General features: G+C 43.6%; 1 protein-coding gene across 1 annotated transcript; it reads right to left on the minus strand.

Moving 5' to 3' along the window:
* Positions 1–953: 953 nt before the first annotated feature.
* On the minus strand, positions 954–18,286 carry vps41 (VPS41 subunit of HOPS complex). The gene is made up of 29 exons (XM_084449927.1): positions 18,136–18,286; positions 17,474–17,512; positions 14,796–14,903; positions 12,776–12,853; positions 12,326–12,400; positions 11,302–11,364; positions 11,016–11,081; positions 9,582–9,701; positions 7,635–7,781; positions 7,372–7,438; positions 7,158–7,255; positions 6,899–7,028; positions 5,811–5,926; positions 5,495–5,551; positions 5,323–5,384; positions 5,113–5,194; positions 4,758–4,850; positions 4,512–4,639; positions 4,243–4,387; positions 3,972–4,013; positions 3,817–3,867; positions 3,388–3,525; positions 3,227–3,281; positions 2,753–2,893; positions 2,395–2,531; positions 2,041–2,140; positions 1,905–1,949; positions 1,475–1,554; positions 954–1,219 (listed from the first exon to the last, which is right to left on the minus strand). Exons 1-29 carry the CDS (start codon positions 18,154–18,156, stop codon positions 1,139–1,141), a joined length of 2,565 nt encoding a protein of 854 aa, XP_084306053.1. The 5' UTR covers positions 18,157–18,286; the 3' UTR covers positions 954–1,138.
* Between the last annotated feature and the right edge of the window lie 3,877 nt (positions 18,287–22,163).

Raw genomic sequence — 22,163 nt, forward strand, 5'->3', positions numbered from 1 at the left:
GTGGCATGTTTTGGCATAGCTAGCTAGCTAGCTAACGTTAGCTAGTTGCCTGCGAGCTAACCGTATCTGGGCAAGATAAGTAACTCGATAGCTAGCACCATATGAATAAGTCTAATCATTTGTCATGATACTTATTCATAGCTTGAGACGGTAAAATAAACAAATTTGCCACTAAAACTCACTTTGATGTTTTCTTCTTCAACAACAGCTGTTTTTTTTATCCTTCTTCTTGTGATGAGAAAATTTGCTACACTTCCGGAGCCAGAGTTCCGGAAGTGGGGAGGTGGGCTATGGGATGGTCGGAGTGTCAAAATTCATAAAACGTAACGCTCAAAATATAGCTCCTTGGTACACTGGGGTTACACATGGCTTACAAAGGCCATTAAATGACTAGAATATAATTCATTGATACACTTCAGTTATGTGTGTTAATAATTAATAATTACAGGACCTCGAGGATCTTGTATTAGCTACACGGTACGTGGCACACACAAGTACACACGTAAGCGGTGACACAGCACACAACACAAACACATGCATCTTCAGGGGTCGCCGGTGGAATTTGTCCTCTGCATTTTCCCATCCAGGCTGTCCTCCAGGAGCCGTGGGAGGCGCCCGGGCACCAAGTCCATGTGCTGAGTCCAAGTCCTGAAGAGATCCGTTCTTTTGCATGTTTTTCGTATTGGGTCGTTGGGAGGAAACCCTTGCAAACACGGGGAGAACATCCAAACTCCACACAGAAAGGCCCGGGAGACACCACACCCGAGTACCTGACAACTCTGGAGAGAACACCCCCAGTGCCAACATCGATCGTCCCAAGCGGGAATCGAACTGAGCACCTTCTTGCTAAGGGAAAGACCATGAAATGGCTAATTTATATGCACACACGGAGACACGTGGGATTTAAATAGTAGTTTATTCATAAACCAGAATTGAAGCAACTGGTAGCCAGACGGTACAAGTACATACATAGTGCAATCATTAATGTCTTCTTTCAGTGTACACTGATTCAATTTAATAAAAATTCTAAGCATTTGACACAAGAGCACACATAGTTATGGGGTACAAGCTCATATCTCAGGGTCACGGGTCAGATAAGATGAGGCCACAGCATAACAGGTGAGTAGCCTACTACCTGTCATTTTTTCATCTCCAGGATTCCACTTCCTGGCCCTCTCCGCTTGGCACTACAGATATTGCAAAACTGGACCCCAGGAATCTGAAAGAAAATAAGGCAGACATTGTTACAGCAATCTTTCACTGACACACTTATCTCTAACCTCTAAGTTGATATGCTTGAGCAGTGTAAAATATAAAGAGCAGATGAAGATCAGTTCAAAAGCTCTATTGCCAGTGTCTATACTGTACTTATGTGTTTATACTGGATACGAGAATTGACAATGAACTGTAATGACACTTTTAATATGCGGTGTGAGAGGTTGAGGGTAACAGGGAATATAGGTTAGGTACTCACGGTTCCTGGAGAGGGTAAACATTCCTTATGGAACATGTGTCTGCAGTAGAAGACCACCACACTAAAGGGCTGGGCCATGTCTAAAACACAGAAAGAAAAATCATGAATACAGGAGGAGTCAAATACCATAAACAAACACTCTTTAAAGGGTTAGTCTGGCATTTTTGAACTAGGGCTTCACTTTCGACTTAGCCTTAATGTTGTTGATTGATGGAGAACATTTTCAGCTAATTCCATGCTGTCTCGTTTGGGCATTCACGTCTTGCTAATACTAGTGCAATGCAGTCAAACTAGCTAGCATTCAAAGAAAAGTCACTTATAAACACAACAAACAAGGATAGCCTCAAGTCGAAAATTAGGCCCTAGTTCAAAAATTCTATCCCTTTAAAATAATGTTCAGTGCATGCGTTAACAAGAAAAGAAAGCTCACCTGATGGTAATATAGTAGCATGACAGGATTCACATATGTTCTCTTCTACAAAGAAACAAACCACAAAAAGTTTAATTCAGAGGGGTGATAATTCCTATCCAACATAGCACCTCCACAGTATGAACCCGGTACACACCGTCTACCCTGACCCCTCTCATCTGAGTCCTGTGCATCTTCTGGAGCAGGGAGAGGGAGTCCGCCACTAAGATCTTCTTACAGCCCTCACGCAGCAGAATCTGGAAGACGGGAGAAACACAGCCTTTTGTGAAGAGGATGGACTGCCAGGCCGAGCTGAGGTAAGCCTAAGGTGGGAACGTTTGTTAGCTACAGTATATCACAGCATACTATGTGACTGTGGGCAGTTACTGTCTATTGGCTGACTTTATGACGCATATGTATGTTGGTCTCTAGATTGTGTTTTGGCCTAAGAGACCTCGGCAGTAATGGTAAGGTTCCCTGATCAGTATGCTGTGATCGATGGTACTCTGACCTGTAGATTGTAATCCTGTAGGATCTTAACAAGTGAGTCGCGGAGGTTTGGAATCTCCATGTGTTCCTTTATACGGTGGATGAGCAGGATGGGATCCACGTGTGTCCCGATGTTATTGAGGAGACCAGTGATGAAGGCTTGAGAGAGAGAGAGAGAGAGAGAGAGAGAGAGAGAGAGAGATCAAAATCTAATTGCTTTTTGCTGCCATCTTGGACAGGTCCCTCTTGAAAATTTGATTTTATCTCAATGAGACTAAGCTTTATAAATAAAAGCTGAATAAAATAAATAAATACATGGTTACAGTATAACTGGAGGCCAATGGATAGGAGAGTGTGTGAGTATTTGTTCGCATTATTACGTGGCTTGTCGATGGAGTAGGAGATGAGGTCCTCCCAGAGTTCGGCATCGTCCTGCTCCTTGGCGAACTCTATGGCCTTGTCCACATCTCCCAGCTCCTCCATGATCATCTGCAGGGCACGCCGGCAGTTCCCCATCCGGCCTGGGAGGAGACAGACAGGTCAGGTCAGGTCAGGTCAGGCACCGTGGAGGAGGGTACCAGGACTGGCTAGATCACCTGACTCAGAACTGGTTTAGCTACATTAGATTACATTGTCTGCAATTGGAACATTTGTTTTGCTCATCGTAGCAACATGAAACATGCAATGCACAGAACACAGAATTGCTAAATATTAATTGTATAATATTACAGAATAGTTGTGAGTTCTGGCAAGTAGTAGTACACTGACTACCTTCGTTAAATGCAGTTATTGCAAGTCGCTTTGGATCAAAGCATCTGCCAAATGACTGTAATGTAATGTATAAGAAAATGTACTGAGCAGAAAGACGGTCTCCTCCACAAAGTTTCTCTGCTGACATATCTCCAGAGCCTGAGGAGGATGAGAAAATGTCACCACAATAGTAAAATATCATCACAATTTTAGCGTGATAATTCATGTTGACAGACTCCATATGAAACGAGATGCTGTGTTGTACCTTCTCCAGTGGGCAGTGAATGCTGTCTCTGAGGAAGGGCAGCAGGTTGGGTCGATCGTATTCAGCATACAGGCCGATCTGCCTCTCATGGTACCTCTGTCCCTTGTGGTGGTCCCTCTTGAACAGTTTGTGTAGGTACTGGAAATGTGGGTGAACATGCACGGTGAAACACAGACCATTCCGATGGCGAGAGACATAGTGAATGATATCCAACTGATGGAAATCACCACAAAAGCCTCACGTTACAAAACTACACTAATGGTGTTTTACACATATTTATTTAACCTTTACTTTTACAGGCCAGTCAATTAAAGACATTTCTTATTGACGGTGACGTCCCACTGAAGGAATCAAAAGAGAAGTTAATAGAGTGAAGATCATGTCTGGTGTGAGAATGGACCACCGTCAAGATGGCCCAGCTGGACTCACCAGGTGCAGTAGTTCTGGACGGTCCCTGAGCTCCTCCACCACTCTGTCTGTCTGAGGTCCAGAGAGGATGAGAACAATGAGGTCAGGAAGCGGTGTGCTTTCATTAGCGAGCCTCCATCTGAAAAACTCTGTGAGCGGGGGCAGGGCACACGTACCGATATTTTGTCTTCGTTATCCAGGAGCATGTCGACAGCTTTCTGACAACAGAAATAAATAGAGCACTCTCTTCAGACGGAAGCACACAAAATGACTTATGAACCACAATGGTCTGATTATCTGAACAAGGAAGAAACTATGTAAAAATGTAAAAAGGCACAATGTCACCAGAAACTGATCCATTCAACATAGAACGACGGTATTCTAAAGATGTCCTATTCAACATAGAAAATCTTTATTGCAAGTACTGTGCATCTGCAGGCTAATCACCTCTTTATCGAAGTCCATGAGGAGAGCAATCTTGTCTTCTATGGACGCAAAGAGGTTGTGTTTGTGGATCAGCTGGTAAACGTCTTTGTGCCTCAGTCTCAGGTAGATATCCAAGGCTTTGTCATACCGCTGGTCATATGTGTAGCTACATTATCATAAGAGTGGGGAAAACAGGCAGTTCAAGCTCACTCAATCAATCTACGAGACTCAAATTGAGAGCAAATTAAGTAAGCGCAGTTAAGTGCACAGGGAATGGTAGTGCTACTTACAGTTCAGCCAGTGTGGTCAGCAGAGTGCTGTTCTTGGGATCCTTCTTGAGGTGGTCAGTGACTGCCTGAACGATGGTCATATTGTTGTAGAGTTCTCCTGGCCACTCGCGGGTCAACGTGGCGAAGCCCTGTGAGAAGGAGTGTACATGATATGAACTCCTAAAAGGTGCGTCCGGTTCTCCTGAATGACTGGTCAACGCTATAAATGTGACGCCTGCACGACTATCAGCAACAGTGGCTAAGTACCTCATAGTCGGTCTTGAGAAACTCATGCAGGATCATCTCGTAGATGGCAGGTCTCAGGCGCAGGTCTCCTCTAGGCAGGTACTGACTGATGGCCTGGAGCAGAGGAGAGAGATGAGGCAGAGGAGGTAAAGATGTGAGGAAATGAGAGTTAGAAAGACTCGGGGTCATAGGACTTCTTTTGAGCCATGCATTTGCTGATTTAACACTAATTGAACACTTTGCATGGATAGCCGTTTATACTATACAATGCAATCAGGTCAACTAATGTACCTTCTGAGTTCCAAGATTAGCAGAGTCGTTATTAGCCAATTATTTTAAAGAAATAATATAGTCTTGACTATTGAGATGGACCCACCTTCAACTGGCCGATGGTCTTGAACCTATACACCTCGTTCTCCCAGAGTTCCATGTTTTTCCCCAGAACCTTCTGGCACTTCCTGGGTCGAGGGGGGAAGAGGGAAAGAATCATCACTTCCTCATTTAGACTCATTTCCTCATTCTCAATTCCTCAGACTCTTATGAAATCTGTCGAGGAAGAACCAACCAGAGGGCTTTGACACAGTACCTGGCAGCCATGTCGTAGTCACCTCTCTCCACCAGGTGATTGATGTAAGCCATCCCAATTTTCTGATTGGAACAGAGCAATAACTCCATTAGGTAACATGAAATGAGGGATCTAGAGTGATGGTTTGACAACAAGGCTATGTGTGCCACTTCAACCAGAGCCAGAGCAGTACCTGGACGTCGTGGCGTTTAATGTTTTTGAAGCTGATCTCAGCAGCCATCAGGGCTTCCTGTGACAGAGGAGAGAGAGGTTCGCAGTTCAAATTAACTCAATCATGAACTCAATGCAAGATCTTAGGTCTGTAGTGTTTGCAGGAAACTGATTGATTTTCATTGTTCTTTTGTTCACAAAATTGTCCATCTGGGAAAAGAGCTGCTACAGATTTGATCAAATGTCCCATTAAGAAACAGAGAATTGAAGTCCTCATGTTATATGACTGCTTAATTTAATAATAATAAAGGTTAATAAATCCATTGATTCATTCTGACCTCATACTTCTTTTTGTCGAGCAGCCAATCTATGTGGTCGTCCTGGTCCCGCTCTTTGGCCATCACAATGTCCTTAGGGCTGATGATGTAGAAGAGAGACTCGCCCTCGGCATGTTCTGGTGACAGAAGCACATTAGCCTATCAGAACTATGTGTTGTCAATCATTTCCGCGATCATTCCTGCACCAATAAACTATGGTGTTTATGTGTTTTTAGTAACATGGTATCTACCGTTCCAGTTACAGTAATATGAAGCCAAAGACATTTAAAGTAAGTCAGTAAGAAGTCCTGACTAGTGTTCGCCTAATCTGAGTTCCTAAAAGCGCTTGATGTGGTGAGAACTGATATTTGTAGCCTTGTGAGACCAATCTTCACGAGCTCACATTGTTTCTCTCACAAATCAGTCTGGATGCTCTCCATAGAGATCCATTTGTGCCTGATCAGAAAACGATCTTGCCAGTCAGCATTGGTTCTGAGGAATATGAAATACAAACAGCTACGCTGGGCAGGTTTGATAGCTAAGAGCAGGTAAAGTTACCATGTGATAGACAGTGATAGACAGATGGTTCATCCAATCACCTGTAAAGTATTGTTGAAAGTGCTTGCCCTTTTCCAAACAGTTTGCAACAAAAAGTTCCCAGATGGTTATTCAAAGCAAACCATCTGGCGTGCCAGGTTATGATATTCGTGGACACCAATGATAATGTGTTCGGATTTTGAACTTGGGGGATAATTGGCCAACGCAGATACAGTAGTGGGCTGTGCGGGAAGGCTGATTGGCCACTTACCACAGCTTTCCAATTTTCAAGTATTGCCAACGAGTCGTGCAGTCATGCGAGCTGTCGGTAGCATATTTGCCACACAAGGTGCGATTTACTTGGACTTTCTTCCACGTTAACTCTCAATTCAGTTTTTTTTTTAAATTACAAACAGCAAAGTATATTACCTAAATGAGTTTTTCATTTAGTCTCCTCGACTATACGCTCCAGATGAAATAATGTTTAAATGCACCTATATTTAAAAGGTAATGCACTGGCCCCGCCCCTCTACCCATGTTTTGTGGCGTTTGATTCCAGACTAGCGTCTCACCTAGTCGGTAGTCTCTGCACTCGTTGTCCTTGAAGTTACGGACAGTCAGAGCGTCTGACGAGATCTCCTCACAGCTCTCTGGCAGGGGCTGGATAATGTCCAGACGAGGCCGTGCTCGAAATTCCTCCTCCTGCTCAAACACACACACACACACACACACGTGCACACACATACACAAACACACACACACACTCTCAAAAAGAGTCCAGAGGAGCAGGACCTAACCAGCCCATGTTCTCTAAATCTGAACGGCCGTTACCATGTGATCGGAGCTCTCCTTCACAAAGTACAGGGTGACCAGCTGGTCTGCTAGAGGTGCCAGGCCACTGATGAAGAACTCGGTTTCAAATGCAGAGACTGGCAAAAAGAAACCCACATTAACAAAACCATATTGGAGAGAAACACACCAGCGTGGTGCTAGATTCATGTGTTCTGTTGGCACTGACTGGCTGTTTCCAGCTCATTAATCTCACCTATTTCCACATAGCGACTCGGTAGGTCTCTAATCTCAGTGGGGTCCCTCTCCTTTACCGCACATATCTGAGAAGAAAAACAGTGCTTGCTAATAAAGAAAATATACAGAATATATATACTGTACAGTGTGTGTGTGTGTGTGTTTATATATATATATACACACACACACACACGCACACACACACACACACACACACACACACATAGACACAGACATAGACACAACCAGACAAACCACACACACACACACTCCCACACACACCTTGATGGAGGAGCCCCAGCCAACGATGAGCGTGGTGTTGTCTTTCCAGCACAGGCTGCAGGGGTACATGTCGGGCCTCAGGCTGACGTTGTCTCTCAGCACGGTGGTGATTCGCTGTCTGGTGCTGATGTCATAGATCTTCACCCCCTGTGGACAACACCACCAGAGCATTGTCACTGCGACGGTTACTCTAGGACACCAGTCAGGTATTATCATTTAACTCAACCACACACAACCGATGCATGAACTAAACCACCTGCAGGTGTTAGTAGTAGTTTATTGATCCCTGGTGGGGTTTGCATGTTCTCCCCGTGTTCGCAAGGGTTTCCTCCCTAAGAACTCAATATGAAAACATGCAGAATAACAAATGCTCTTCAGTCCGGTCTCTGACCAGGACCTGGACTGAGCACTTGGACTTGGTCCGCCACTGACGAGGCTGCCCACTGCTCCTGGATGTCCCTGGAGGAGGACAGCTTGGATGGGATAAATGAAGAGGACAAATTCCACCGGCGCCTCCTGAAGATGTGTGTGTGTTATGTGTGTGCTGTGTCGCCCCTCACTCATGTGTGTTTGTGCCTGTCACATGTGAACAATAAAGACCCTTGAGCTTGTAGAAGCTAGCCCAACTTGTGATATTCCCACTATTTCTTTCTTTCTTTCTTTCTTTCTTTCTTTCTTTCTTTCTTTCTTTCTTTCTTTCTTTCTTTCTTTCTTTCTTTCTTTCTTTCTTTCTTTCTTTCTTTCTTTCTTATTCTTATTCTCCTCAGTTTTTTGGCCCTTAACTACTTCTTCATACTTTGTGCTAGAAACTTCATTCAAACTTTAAAATGTTCATCGTCTTTAGCTGTTTCCCGGATGTATTCAGATTTTTGATATTTTTTATATATTTTTTAGTAATTTAACTTTTAATAGTAATTTTTGTTTCATTGAAACTGCTGGTGGAATGTTCAGTATCATTATGTTTTTAGAGTGGTGGCAGCTGTTGCTTTGAAAATATTCACACATTTTGTAAACTGCTGGCACTCCTACAGTTTCGAAAGCTCACACACATATCGAAACATTCACACAACTGTGCTGATTCGTACAATGTAAGTATCTAAGCTGTGTGACTTATAGTTTTCACGGTATGACAATTTGTTCGGCAACTGAGCTGAACCAAACCTGAGTGGGCTAGAGACGCACGGTCTTTGACGGTGGGTGCATGGAGATTGCCCAGTCCGTAGTAGTTCTAGCAGTAGCTGTTAGATACAGCTGCAGCAGCTAGCCCACCTCACATTTTCTCCAGGAAATGTACTTTCTAGTTATTATTATATTGCAAAAAAGGAGTGTTTTTAAAAGGCAGTCCATCCTCATTTTGTACTGTTCTCTTTATTCAGACAGGCTGAAAGCTGAGAGGGTGTAGAGTTTTTTTTATTTTATTAAACCTTTATTTTACCAGGGAAGTCCTATTGAGACAAAGGTCTCTTTTACAAAGGAGCCCTGGCCAAGACAGCCACCAACAGACAATTCAACAAACATTAAAAGCACATAAAAACACATAGCATGATCATCTGCAGCAAAAACAGACAATCACACGCCCACATGGAGCAGCACACCACATCAAAACACCAACAGGGTGCACGTACACGTCCACAAGACACAATAGCACACAATACGACATAGCATGATCAACAAGCAGCATAACAAGACAAATCACACGCACACATGGAGCAGCACACAAGGCATCAAGGAGCACACACACACTCACAGAAAAAACATAGCAGAATAAGTTAAGCAGAGCACCTAGCCAAGGGAGCAATTGCAGGCTCCACCCAGACCTCCAAATCTTTCAGTGCACCTTTAAAGGCCCTAATGGAGATCATCAGAGTACAGTACAGCCAAGGAGAGAACAGAGCTGAAAGTCACCAGAAGCGTGCACATCTATGCAATTTTGACTGAGAGTCTCACCACATTGTTGGCCCAGGCGATGAGGTTGGCCCTCCACTGGACATTGGTGATGGTGCCCTCCCCCTCGTGCAGAAGGGAGGTCTTCCAGCGGTTCAGCCAGTTCCTCTCGTACAGAAGCAGCTGAGGAGATAATCAGGAGAACCTTGAAGCTGGTTGTGCACCATTTGTACAGTAGAACTTGTTGCGTTTGAGCCTGACCACTAGAGGGCAGCAGAGCACAGCGACAGGAGATGAGAGCTGTTTGAATGGTGGGATAACAAGGAGGAATTGTACCTCAGAAGCCTGTACTGTACATGCTTAGATTAAAACAAATGTAGACAGTTAGTATGACACTAGCATCTAAAAAGGACAGAGATAAAATCAATGTTTAACTATTTTCTAGATTGTATTGCTTTGTACATTTTGGTAAGGCAGGCAGGTCCTTAGCTCTCGCTCGAAAATGCTTTTTACAATTCTCAGCGTGTTTGAGAAACTGCTACAGTAACTCTTTTCAGTCCTAATAAAGGTAGCGGCTGTACTTCAGAGAGGGCCACATAAGCCTTTCATCTTCATTCCATCTGAATGCATCGCTCAGTGCACGCGCCACACAGTGCACAAAATAGCCAGCTGTATACTTAACATGGCCGAGCCAACGCTTGAGAGGTTACTCTTTAATTCAGCAGTCCGGCAATGTTAAAAGTTAACAGCCCTGTCCACCAAGAGAGGACATGACACTGGGACTGTGGAGACAGAATTGAATTGCCTTTGACAGGATGTGGCTCCTGCTGAGGTGTATTGATTTTCATCACACGGAGAGGACAGAAATCATCAAGAAAAATAGAGAGAAAACAGATAAGTAACACAGTGCGGGTTTCATAAGAAAGACATGTGATATAGTTGATTCCAGAACGTCAGTCAACTCGGTCTCTGTCGGTGCACTACACTGTGTTGTTTGTCTTCTGCTGTTAGATCTATACTGAGGGCCGTGTTTACTAAATGATAGGTTTTACTTTAAATATAGGTGAGTTGTGTTGCTTTTCAAAAAACATGACCCTGGTTTTATAACTGGGTCTAGTGGTGAAGACTGCTGAGCAGGAGATCACAATGTTCCCGGAAATCCTAAGACTATGGGCCCTCCTGATAATGACCTCTATTTGCTGTGCTTCTAAAGCATTGCCTTTCCAACACTGTTGAGCGAAGAGCACTTTGTGAAAATGGCTGCCACAGTTCCCCAGAGTGCACTCCAGAGAAGAGACAGAAAAGTAAGAGCCTTTCACGCCAGACAAAGGCCTGGACATACCTACAGCCAGGGCTCCAGGGATCCCGCCACACCACCATACCATCAGAATCAATTATTATTGGCAAAAAGACCCAGTATGGTAAACAATAGCTTTGATTTATGAAGGAAAATTTGGGTTTGAGCAAGACAGATCCACAAATACTCTTCAGACGTACCTTGCTGCCCCCGGTAACAAACTGTTTGTAATTGGATCGGCTGAACTGCGGGTGCATGGCCACCACCTAGAGAACGAGACCAGAGGACACCGATGCACATCACAGGTTTACAATCAAAAGTACAAATGACGCCAGGAAAGGAATGCCACTTTCAATTAATGACGTGGTCACAGGGGGGACTAGTTACTCTGCTAACACGTCTTTGCATTTTGCATTACTGTGTACGGAGTCAACCTAAAGCAATCTTTACAGTTACGGTTAGTTATGGACGTGGAATTTTGCTTACTTTAATAGGATGGTCAAAGGTCTCGTGTAAGTCCTCTCTGGTATAGAGGCCACACACCTGGACCTGGAACAGAGACAGAGATGGACAACAAAGACAGTTGATTCTGCTGTATTGTTTTAGTTTTTTAATTGCTGGGTCTGCAACTGTCCAGGAGCAACAGCAGAGAGAATTCTGGTCAGACAGTTTTTGATTGGATGGCTTCCCTGGCCCACCTATCCGCTGGGTCACCAATTAGTGGACAGGCTGATTCTTTGAAGCCTCCGGGGGTTTGATACCGGGGTCCTAATCTTTGATTTTAACATGGCCCTCAGCCACAGGCAGCAGCTAGGCTGACTCTGATGGAGAAACTACTGTTTATAACAGCCTGTCGGTGAGTCTGGGAGAAAAAAAAAATCCAGAAAAAAAGAATATCATCATCACACTTTTTCTTACACTCTCCTACCTGAAGCACACAGGCAATTTGGGATTATCTAAGTGATCGACATGGATTAACAGCAAACTGGATTGGATGACGAGATGTTGTTTTGCCGCTGGGGTGCAGGAGATGAGGTGATTTCGGGATGGGGGGCCATATCGCAGAGTGATGGGCGGGGGGGGGAGGGGGGGTGCAAAATCCACAAAGTGTGGTAGATCAGGAGAGGCAAGATAACGGCATGGCGGAGACTCAGAGCATGGAGAGGGTATCCACACACACACACACACACACACACACACACACACACACACACACATATACACACACACACATACACACACACACACACACACACACACACACACACACACACACATATACACACACACACACACACACCACACACACACAGGTGAAGACTGACTGACAAGTGGTGGAGAGAAAGGAGGTACCCCCTCCCTCTAATGAACAAGAGGGTTTTAAGGGGCACAAGTCCAGAAATGTGTGGATTGGTGAGAGGAAGGCAGATGTGAGGACGTCAAGCGGCAGGTTCAGAACACGTCTCAGGAACGTGGTGGATTTGAGAGACGTCCATGGGAGACGTCTCACCTTGCCGTCCTCAGAGCAGATCCCCATGTTCTCTCCGCTCTCATCCAGGCTGATCTGGTTGATCTTCACTGAGGTCTGAGGAGAGAGAGAGCAGCACGTCACAGCAGCTAGGAGGGGCATGTGGAAGACCACTATAAATAGAAATCAGTGGATACAGTGGAGTTGTTACAAGTAGCTTGCCTGATTGATTGATTGATTGATTGATTGATTGATTGATTGATTGATTGATTGATTGATCGATTGGTTGATTGATTGGTTGATTGATTGGTTGATTGATTTATTTGCCTGAGAAATTCAGTCAGTCAATCAATCAATCAATCAATCAAGCAAGCAATCAATCAACAACTTGGCTATCGCTACATTTTTGTTTTGATGTGTTTGCATGCAGACTTGGGTGCAAATTTGTGACACTTACTGACGGGGAAAAGTGATCATCAGTGAAGTACTTACAATGTCATACTTCTGAGTCACATTTCCTTGGATGTCCAGTAGGAAAACCTTCCCAAAGTGAGTGCCCAGTGCGAGAAACTGAAATGGGAAGAAACATTATTAATCCGGAAGATACAGGAGAATAATTCTAGATTTAGCTAAAATGTTAGAGTTTTGGCAAGAGGATTGAAAATGCACTTAGTCTAGCATAGCTAGTGGGTAGAATGGGCGGGTGGTGGTGGTGGGGGGGGGGTTTGGTGGCTCAGAGGCAAAAACTGTGAAATGACGGGGTGGGAGAACGTTATTTATTAAAGCAGACACTGTGAAATGGGTATTTTTTCTCTCAAATTAAAATGCTTAAAAATAATAAATACCAGAGTGTACTGTAGATCTGGCTTCTCCTCAATCTATTTGCAAACTCAGTCACCTCTCCTGCCTACTGTAATAGAAATTCTGTAATATTAGATATTATTTGAACTAATTTAACATATTAAACCTTAGTTAGATCTCTTTAACGGTGTCTGCTGTGTAGGTCACAGAACTGTCCTCTCATACCTTGGCTAGAGAAAGAATGCTATGTACTTTGTAATCTTATGTTTTTGTAGAAGTAACTGTCTCTGCTCGCACTTCAGCCATGCCAGTCTCTCTGTCGACAAAACAGGAATCCGGCTGGACTGGGGGGTGGGAAGCGAGGGCTTGGAAAAGGCCCAGACACCGAAGTTGCTCTTTGATTGTATAAATGATTGTTGTGACTCCTAATTGGGGCCGAACTTCTAACTTTGTGAACTGCTGTGTGCACGAAGCAAGCTGAGTTGGACGGAACCCTTCTGCAGTTGGGTTTTTGTGTATTTTCTTTTGGTAATAAACTTTGTTAAACTTGGAACGTTGGCATTAAATCTTTCCTGAACAATACTCTGAGACAGAAATTTCCACAACACTACCATGAATTCTGCGGAGCAACAAATGGTTCCCATGTGTTGTGCTTCTGCACACGTGTGCGTGTCTGTTTCTGTGTATGGGGGTGCGTGCGTGTGGGCGGCTCCGCTGGGACAATAAATTATATAAAACCGGGAGGCTTTTTGGCATTAGATTAAGTGTGCGGTCTTCCACCCAGGCCAGGCTCCAGTCCCTCTCCCTAATCCCCCCTCCCTCCCTGCCCTCAGTGAGCGGAGCCCACCATGCTTCACTGCAGTCTATAATGAAATGCTTATATTTACAGGCACAGCTGAGCGTGTCACACAAAACCCCAGCAATCTCCCCAAATAAAATAACCATAAATAAATAAATAAAAAGGGGGGTCAACCTTGTGAGGCAGCATGACTTTTAAAGGGATTTATCAGAATGGAATTGTTCGAATGAAATCAGGCACTTAAAATATGAGGCTCTCAGATCAGGGGCTGTGCGGGGTGCTGATGGCTTTAGAGGGGCTGGGAGGTTGGGGGGGGGGGGCGTGACAGTCCGGGTACTGTAGCAGGCGGAAAGCACACAAAAATTGCAGAGAGAGAGAGAGTCGTCAGACACAATTTAGACTCAAAATTTTAGAGCTTACAATTTCAGCAGCAATGTCCCCCCCTGCCCCCTCCCCAGTTTTTTTTTTTTTCAAATTAAAAATAAATAAAAGAACATCAATATTGTTTAATAAAACATCAGGTGGGGAGACATGACTAGGTATGCTTCGTCCTCTGCTCGGGCCTGCGTGAGTGCACTCGCTGCCGTGGCGATTAGCCACCCAGCTCAAGAGTGGCGCGCTGAAATATATCAACATCCGAGATGAGAGGAGAGGAGAAAAGAGACAGCGGGGAGGGGAATGAAGGAAGAGGAGAAGACAACAGTGGGTGGGGGGGGGGGGGTTCTGAAGTGAACCTCCCAGTGAGGGAAGAGGGGATGGTGGGACAGGAATGGCCTGCCTCCACAGCTTGAGGGGAGGGGGGGATGCAAACTGACTGAACGGGACATCTCAAAACAAATGCATAAACAATGAAATGTGAAATCTAGTGTACTCAGAGACTGGAACGCCCTGGTGGGTTTTCTGGTCCTGTACCTTGTCATGGACAGTCATACAGCTGGCCGCATCCTTCTGGAGAATCTCCGTCACGCCATTGGCCAGTCGCTCGTACTTCAGCTTTGGCTCCTCCTCACTGTCCTCCTCCTGGTAAAAGAAGAGGGATGTGATGTCAATACCAAGAAAGTGGGACAGTCACCCACCAGAGATGTTGTAAGAAGGAAATATTACCCTCATGTCTGTGGGCAGCTGTCGCATTTTGCAAACAGGACAAGCAGCCACTGACTGCAGTGGCTAGTTACTTGATTAACTCTGATGAGTGTCACGTCACCCATCTCGTTTCAGGGGTGACGTCACATCACAGTGTCTACCTATAACTATTCCCTATATTTCAAATTGTCCATCAACAGAGTACTATAATATTCTCCTAAAACATTACTCTACAATATGTCCCTGAACTAAAGTGTGTATGCGACCAGACTTTGCACCCAACATATCATGCACATGGGCGGCTGTGGCTCAGGAGGTAGAGCGGGGATCGGTCGGCGGTTCGAATCCCGGCTCCTCCTGTTCACATGTCGAAGTGTCCTTGGGCAAGACACTGAACTCCAAATTGCTCCAAATGAGCAGGCTAGCACCTTGCATGGCAGCTGCCACCAATGGTGTGTGTGAATGTGTGAATGAGAGGCCACTGTAAAGCGCTTTAGATAAATAAAATAAGATAAAAGAGTCAGCAGGCTTTCCTCGCCCGAGGTTTCCATTCACTATCAGATTCAGATTCTGTCTAGAGCCCGCCTCTCTAGAACTGTCATCCGGTATTGTCTGGGTACTGATCATCCGGTTTTGTATCAGGTTGCATCTGGTTTGTTTTTTGAGCACCGTCTGACTCCTGGGGCGCATCCGGCTATACGTCCATGCATTCGGCGGATGAGACCTCGCCTTAGACCGGATCTAAAACATAAAAGCGAATGGCCCCCATACTAATGTTGGGCTGACGATAAACCATTTAGTCTCCTGACTCGCTAAAGACTCCACAACCTCTCTGAGAAATGTCCATTGATCAGCCTGCTGATGAAAACCCTCCGGGAACCCGACCGTTGATTCCATACAATGTAGTGGAGCTCTCCCACTTGACATTCCCTGGATGTCCCTCATAATGCAGTTCATAAGCAAGCCTGCCTTGCCTGTGGAGGCATTCAGCACAAAACATGGCCAGCCATTACTGTATGTGCCACTGGGAGGGAAGTGTGTGTGTGTCTGTGTGTGTCTGTGTGTGTGTGTGTGTGTGTGTGTGTGTGTGTGTGTGTGTGTGTGTATTGTGTGTGCATGGGGAGGGATGTCAGCATGGAGAGAATGTCATTTTGAAAAACAATCCTTCCCCACTCACTACTGCGATACCTATTTCCTGTTTATCCCACTTGTGAAACCTCTGCTGCTAGAACATTTGCTATGGTTCCTCCAAGCCATACCAAGCAACCAATGCTGACTTTAGCCCCATAGAGAGAAGCAGAATGAGACAGGAAGTCTTTTTGCCCATCTTCCTATTGGGTTTAGACAGCCATCATCACACTGCAAAATGCACCCGTCTTTTTCCTTCAAGTCAGTTTTCTCTCCACTGATCACTGTCGATTTAGTTTTTACAACATAGACTACTATGTTGCCTAATTCTGTGCAGGGACATCGTACCACTGTGCCCCAACTACAGTAAGTGGGCTATTTCTTTTCAGGGACACACAAAATAAGCATCTTGGATACAAAATGACAACAGCTACTGCATGTAATTAATCCCAGAGGGTGGATCCTAATCAGCAGAGCTTGAGCTAGCTGGCTAGTGGACTCCCAAAGTACAGTATTGTAACTTGTTTTCTTTCCATATCTTGTCCACTAATCTTAGACAAGGCACATAGACCCTGAATGCTGTCATCTGGTCTGTCTGTCTACAGCCCAGCCACTGCTGACACATAGCAGGCTGGATAGCTACAGCACACTAACTAAATAAACAGAGGCTTGTAGCGATTCAGAGGGGACACCCAATCATGAAGTCCTAGGTGCTTGTTTGCCTACGAGAACAGAGAGAACTTCTATCTCTAGACAGAGGGTCGGGAGGAAGCAGGCTTTTCAATTTACAAGGCAGGGAGTTTTTTTTTTCTCCTCTCCTTTTTTTCATTGTGCATTGTTTTTCTTAGGGGAGTAGAGGTGGGGTCGTTCAGCGCTACCTCTCACTGACATTTCATTCCACTATCTGTTTCATTTAAAGACAGGCTCTGATTCCCTACCAGTCTGACATGCTGTATTTTATTTAGTGATTCTCAGAAGCACTGTGGGGGAACATGACAGAGCTGGACGATGATGCTGAAGAGTTCACAGTACAATCTGTAGTGCATAAGAGCTTGACAACAACAATAACATAATGTAACTTCTGACATTACCAGACATTGTATTTTCAATCCGTGCAGACCACATTCACAGAATGAAAACAGGTTAAAACAAATTCATGCCAATTATATTTCATTATCAAAGAACAGATCATTCAATCTGCATTATTTTCTGAAGAACAAGTCTGAGGGTTTGCATTCCACATCATGCATGGTGGTCATTGTCGGGCCTGGCTGATGGTACAGTATCATCACAAGAATCTATCCTAGCCTATTTCCTAAGTTAACCAAAGAGGAGTTGTTCCACTAGCAGAACCTGAATTTGCAAACACAGTTCCTTACCTCTGAGTCGTCAGTAAATTCCTCACTTGGTTTCCTGACCTAAAAGAAAGAATGATATGACGAGAACGAATGACACAATACAACTGTTTTGCGTTTTTTGAGGACGATCAAGTCTCTCAGATTATTAAGGGTGTAATTGAAGTGGAAGGTTGTGCTGAAATGTATATCAAATTCACGCATGCACAGTTTGGACAGAGTCCACAGTATAATTAATGAAATATGAGGACGAAATGTAAAAGTAGGCATCTACTCAATCATCAAATGCATCCCAAAGTCAGTTATTCAAAATAACGTTAGCTAGGCCAGACAATCTGAGAGGACTTCCTACTGTAATGGTTTCCAGTTAGCTAATTGTACTGGGATGGCTAGCTAGCGTTGTTACTTTAGGTTTTACCTCATCACTACGACAACCCGAATGAGTGATGCATTCATATGCAATCATTGCATTTTTGTTAGAGATCATATGACCAACACCGAGCCTGAATTGTCGTTAGCTGCTGTAGCTATCTACCTATCTAGCTAATGGTTTGCTTGACACTAAACAGCCAAACTCATCTACGACAGATTAAATCGAGTGGTCTAGTGGATATTCCATCATAGCTACAATCATACTAGCCTAGCTAGTTTAGCATGTTGACATTGCTTTAGTGCTAGCTACTTACCTGCTCTTCTATGTCTGCCATGATGGAATTGAGAATAGCTAGGTGAAAACTGCAATAATCCGTAGTGCCCAACTATATTCACGTGTTAATATTACACATTTGATGAATAGTCTTCGCTAGCTATAACAACTATGACCTGTTTCCTTGTTGACAGATACACAGCTCCTATCGTAAATAAATCACATGATAGACACAAGGACAGTGGCGCATTGTGGGTATTGGAGTTTTTGTAGTCGGACATGCCAAGCCCGTCTCATGCCAAGTGCAGTGATTGCTTGGCAGATGCTTTTATCCAAAGCGTCGATTTACAATGTTTTTCGAGTAGTAGTGTTGGAAGTCTAACATATTTTTTACTCCTTTGTCTGTATTTTCTTCAGTATTGTTTCCAATGTATTGGCAAATTATTTGAGATATGAAGCTGTTTGCCTCTGAACGAACCAGGAACGTTGGGTTTCATTCAACAATTCACAGTATTTTGTCTGTGTGCAGTCCTCATCACAGTACATTTTGTGATATTTTTTATTTTGGTCAAATTGATTTAAGTTATATTTCTGTTGATTTCTGTTTATTAAATTGTAGGCTATGTATTATAGAGTCATGTAAATATTTTTGGGGAAAGGATGGATATACATACATTTTGGCCCAATAGACCCAGACCTATAAATGTTCAGGGGTGTAGTGGTAAATACAGAGGTGGGTTAACTCTGTTGAGTGCAGACTTTACCCACCTTGTTTTCCCTCATTGATTAACACAGTTGATCGGAAAATATGTGAGTAAACTCTCAGCCTCAGTTTAAAGAGGTGGGTAAAGTTTACTTGGGTTTACCCTCCACTACACCCCTGGCTATAGTCATAGTGTGGCCACAAATGCAGACTTTTATGTTTATTAGCCTACTGTGACAGTAGTATGTCATAGATCAACTTTGAGCACCCTTCCTGTTGTAGGCCTATCTTTATTCAGACCCTTGTCCCCCACCAGATGCAATCAATAGGTATTCTGATTCCTTTGGGACAGAAAATATCGTCCCTTTCCATGCGAAGGACCTTAATTGGTATCTCTTCATCTAGAAATCCATGTGAGGACTCATTTTCCTTCTCTCCTACTCTGCCCCTCTACCTGGAACACACTTCAGCAGGAGCTGAAGTTAGACACCCTGATTCCCCTAGGAGAGTTTAAGTTTCTTCTTAAAAATATGGACAAAATGTCGGTGGGGGCATGTTCTGGTTTTTAAGTTGAGGGCCATAACGGAATATTTATTCCACTGCTTTCTGCCTCTGCACAAAAAGTATGTCCGTTATTTTATTTTTATCTTTATCTATTTTGTTTTTCTCTTGTTTGTCCAGTTGTAGAGTGTTTTGTCTGCAGTAGCCTAACTTGTACTGTCGTTGTTCTCCTGACAGGTCTCTCTTGTAAATGAGATTTTGTATTTCAGTGAGACTACCTGATTAAATAAAGGTTAAATAAAAAATATAAAATAGCCTAGCCTACTACTATGTTTTCACGGTTTTACTGACGCGAGCCAGAGTGAAACAACGTGAGCTCGCGAGATCAGGATGATCTCACGAGGCTAGTTAAAGCGCAATTGTGGTGAAATTTATTTTGAAATTCCTTGAAAGAAAGTTACTACCGGAGTGTGAGTTTGTATGTAGCTAGCAACTGGCAAATTAAGACGTTAAAATGTCCAAACTACAGCTATTCAGAGATTTTGTGTACGAGCGATTAGCAGCGGCAGCTGTGGAGATATTTGGGCAGTATGAAAAAACGCTTGCCGAATGTCAAGAAGAAATCCGTCGTTCCAAGGAGGAAAGCGTACAAAGAATGATGGACACCGTTTATCAACCCGAGATCAAACTGCACCGAACAGGTTCTATATCTATACCCTCATCTGCTGTGGTGCCAAGTTTGTACTTGTATACGTTATACCGACCCATCCTACATTTTATGTCGCTGCTCTATTGTTCATTTCTTAGTCCAGGTAATGTGCCAAACTTGAGGTCATTACATTTTTCATAAAAGCATGAAACTTGGTACAGTTTGGGACCTTGAACATTTTCAGAAATTGATGGCCTCGTGACGGCCATGACTTCCCGTCAAAGAGTGCGGAAGCAGGAAGAGGAAACTCATATGAACGGTAGCCAATCAAGGCCTATAGGTCAATGACAAGAGATAGGCCTAAATGTAGTGTCGTAGTCAAGACCACCTAACCCGAGAACAAGTCAAGACCAAGACCAGAGTATATCGAGACCAAGATAAGACCAAGACTTTTAGGGGTTGAGACCGAGTCAAGACCAAGGCAGGGCAAGACCGAGGATTTTGGTGACTAGGGCTGCTCGATTATGGCAAAAATCATAATCACAATTATTTTGATTGATATTGAGATCACGATTATTTAACACGATTATTCATTGAATTTTTTTTTGTAATCAAAAGTTAACATTTTCTTAACAAATCAAATTATACATTGACTTTGATAACAATTAATTTATTAAATGTTGACAGTGGCTTTTCTTTTTAACAATGTTCTTTGGATTAGATACATGTCTCCCATGGGAGACAAATAGTGAACCTTGACCTTGATAAATAAATAAATAAAAGTGCCAAAACTGATAAATAAAGAAGCTTCAAAGCACCGCCACCACCACAGAAGACTACCTCAGAAAAATAATTTCACTATGACAGAACGCGTCTAAATAAGTTATTTATTGGTAGCGCCGAAGCTTCAAAACCCAGCATTTGTTAAAATAGACCCTTTTGCTTAGGTAAGTGAAGTCTCATGTTTATCTGACACTTGTAAATATGAGCGCCTCTCCTAAATAGGCCGACACCGATTTATTTTGACGGCAAAGTGAATGGACCGGCAAAGGACTGTCTGGCATGAGCAAGCGGAATGCGACAACGGGACTGAGGAGGGCTACTTTGAGGGGCAGCTACGACTGCGTAGCAAATTTTACACACCGTGTCAACTTGGTCCAAATCTGTCTCCGCGAACCCATAGTGTTTCCACACCACTGACGTTGTTTTAGCTCTCTTGTCCACCTCTCTTTCTGCTGCCATAATCTTCTTCTTGTCGTGTTTTGTTCGAGAGGAGCATGCGTGCGCACTGTGCACACACAGCCCCCTATTCTAACAGTGCCATATCTATGGCCTCACAATTATGGCAGCCGTAAGAATAACCGCGCCTGCTATTCTTACAGTGCTGCATCTTGTTTGGGAAATTGTGCTTTCAAAACCGAACCAACTCCAGCCCTATCACTAATCTAAATATAAGGCGTTCATAGCTAAAATGCTTTAAATGGGTAGGCTAGGCTACTTCCAGCTGCCGTAAGGATATATAATTAGGGTTGCAAAGGGCTGGAAACTTTCCGGAAATTTACCATGAGAAGTTAAATATAAACGGTGTGATTTTAACCATTTCAACTGAGTTACACCAACAAAATGCATTAATGTGCGGAGCCTTGTGCTCCCTGAGCACCCTTTCTAGTGTTCATTTGATGTCTATTTTATGTGAATCACTCTGCATGTAATTGCCCTGCTGTGAAGCACTTTGAGCTAGTGTTGTCACGATACCAAAATTATGACTTCGATACGATACCTGCCCAAAATATCTCGATACCGATACCGAAACGATACCACGGCGAAAATCTAAAACATAAGGAAAAGTAATGGAATAATAGATGACAGAACATGGAACTTTAAATTGTTGGCTTTTTTGTGCTCTGTTCAGTCTTTTTGCATCTTTTGAGTCTTTATCATTCCTGTAGCTTTCAAACACAGCTGGAAGGGAAGGCTGCCTCGACTGGGTGGTTGGGGATTGTGCTGGCTTCTGTTTGTTTGTCTGTGTGGGGAGAAATCAATAAATTATGCCTATGTTGTTGCAAACTGTAAGATAATCAGAAGAACTTGAAAAGCTTATTATTATTATTATTATTATTATTAATAATTAACCCAGGCCTATTGAAGCATTTTTGCTATTCCAAATTATCAGAAGAGATAATTGTCTCACGGTTAACAGTTCTCTCGCTCTAGG

Source organism: Borostomias antarcticus (assembly GCF_949987555.1).
Source record: "Borostomias antarcticus genome assembly, chromosome: 2".
In the NCBI taxonomy this organism is placed as follows: domain Eukaryota; kingdom Metazoa; phylum Chordata; class Actinopteri; order Stomiiformes; family Stomiidae; genus Borostomias; species Borostomias antarcticus.

Bases quoted from the DNA above. Each gene is read 5' to 3' on its own strand.
- vps41 (XM_084449927.1), bottom strand. From the start codon at position 18,156: ATGGCAGACATAGAAGAGCAG. The intron at 5,927-6,898 runs GTGAGACGCTAG...TTCTGTCACCAG, and splicing joins GTGCAGAGACTACCGACTAG to AACATGCCGAGGGCGAGTCT. The intron at 4,640-4,757 runs GTACTTAGCCAC...TCCTTCTCACAG, and splicing joins TTCTCAAGACCGACTATGAG to GGCTTCGCCACGTTGACCCG.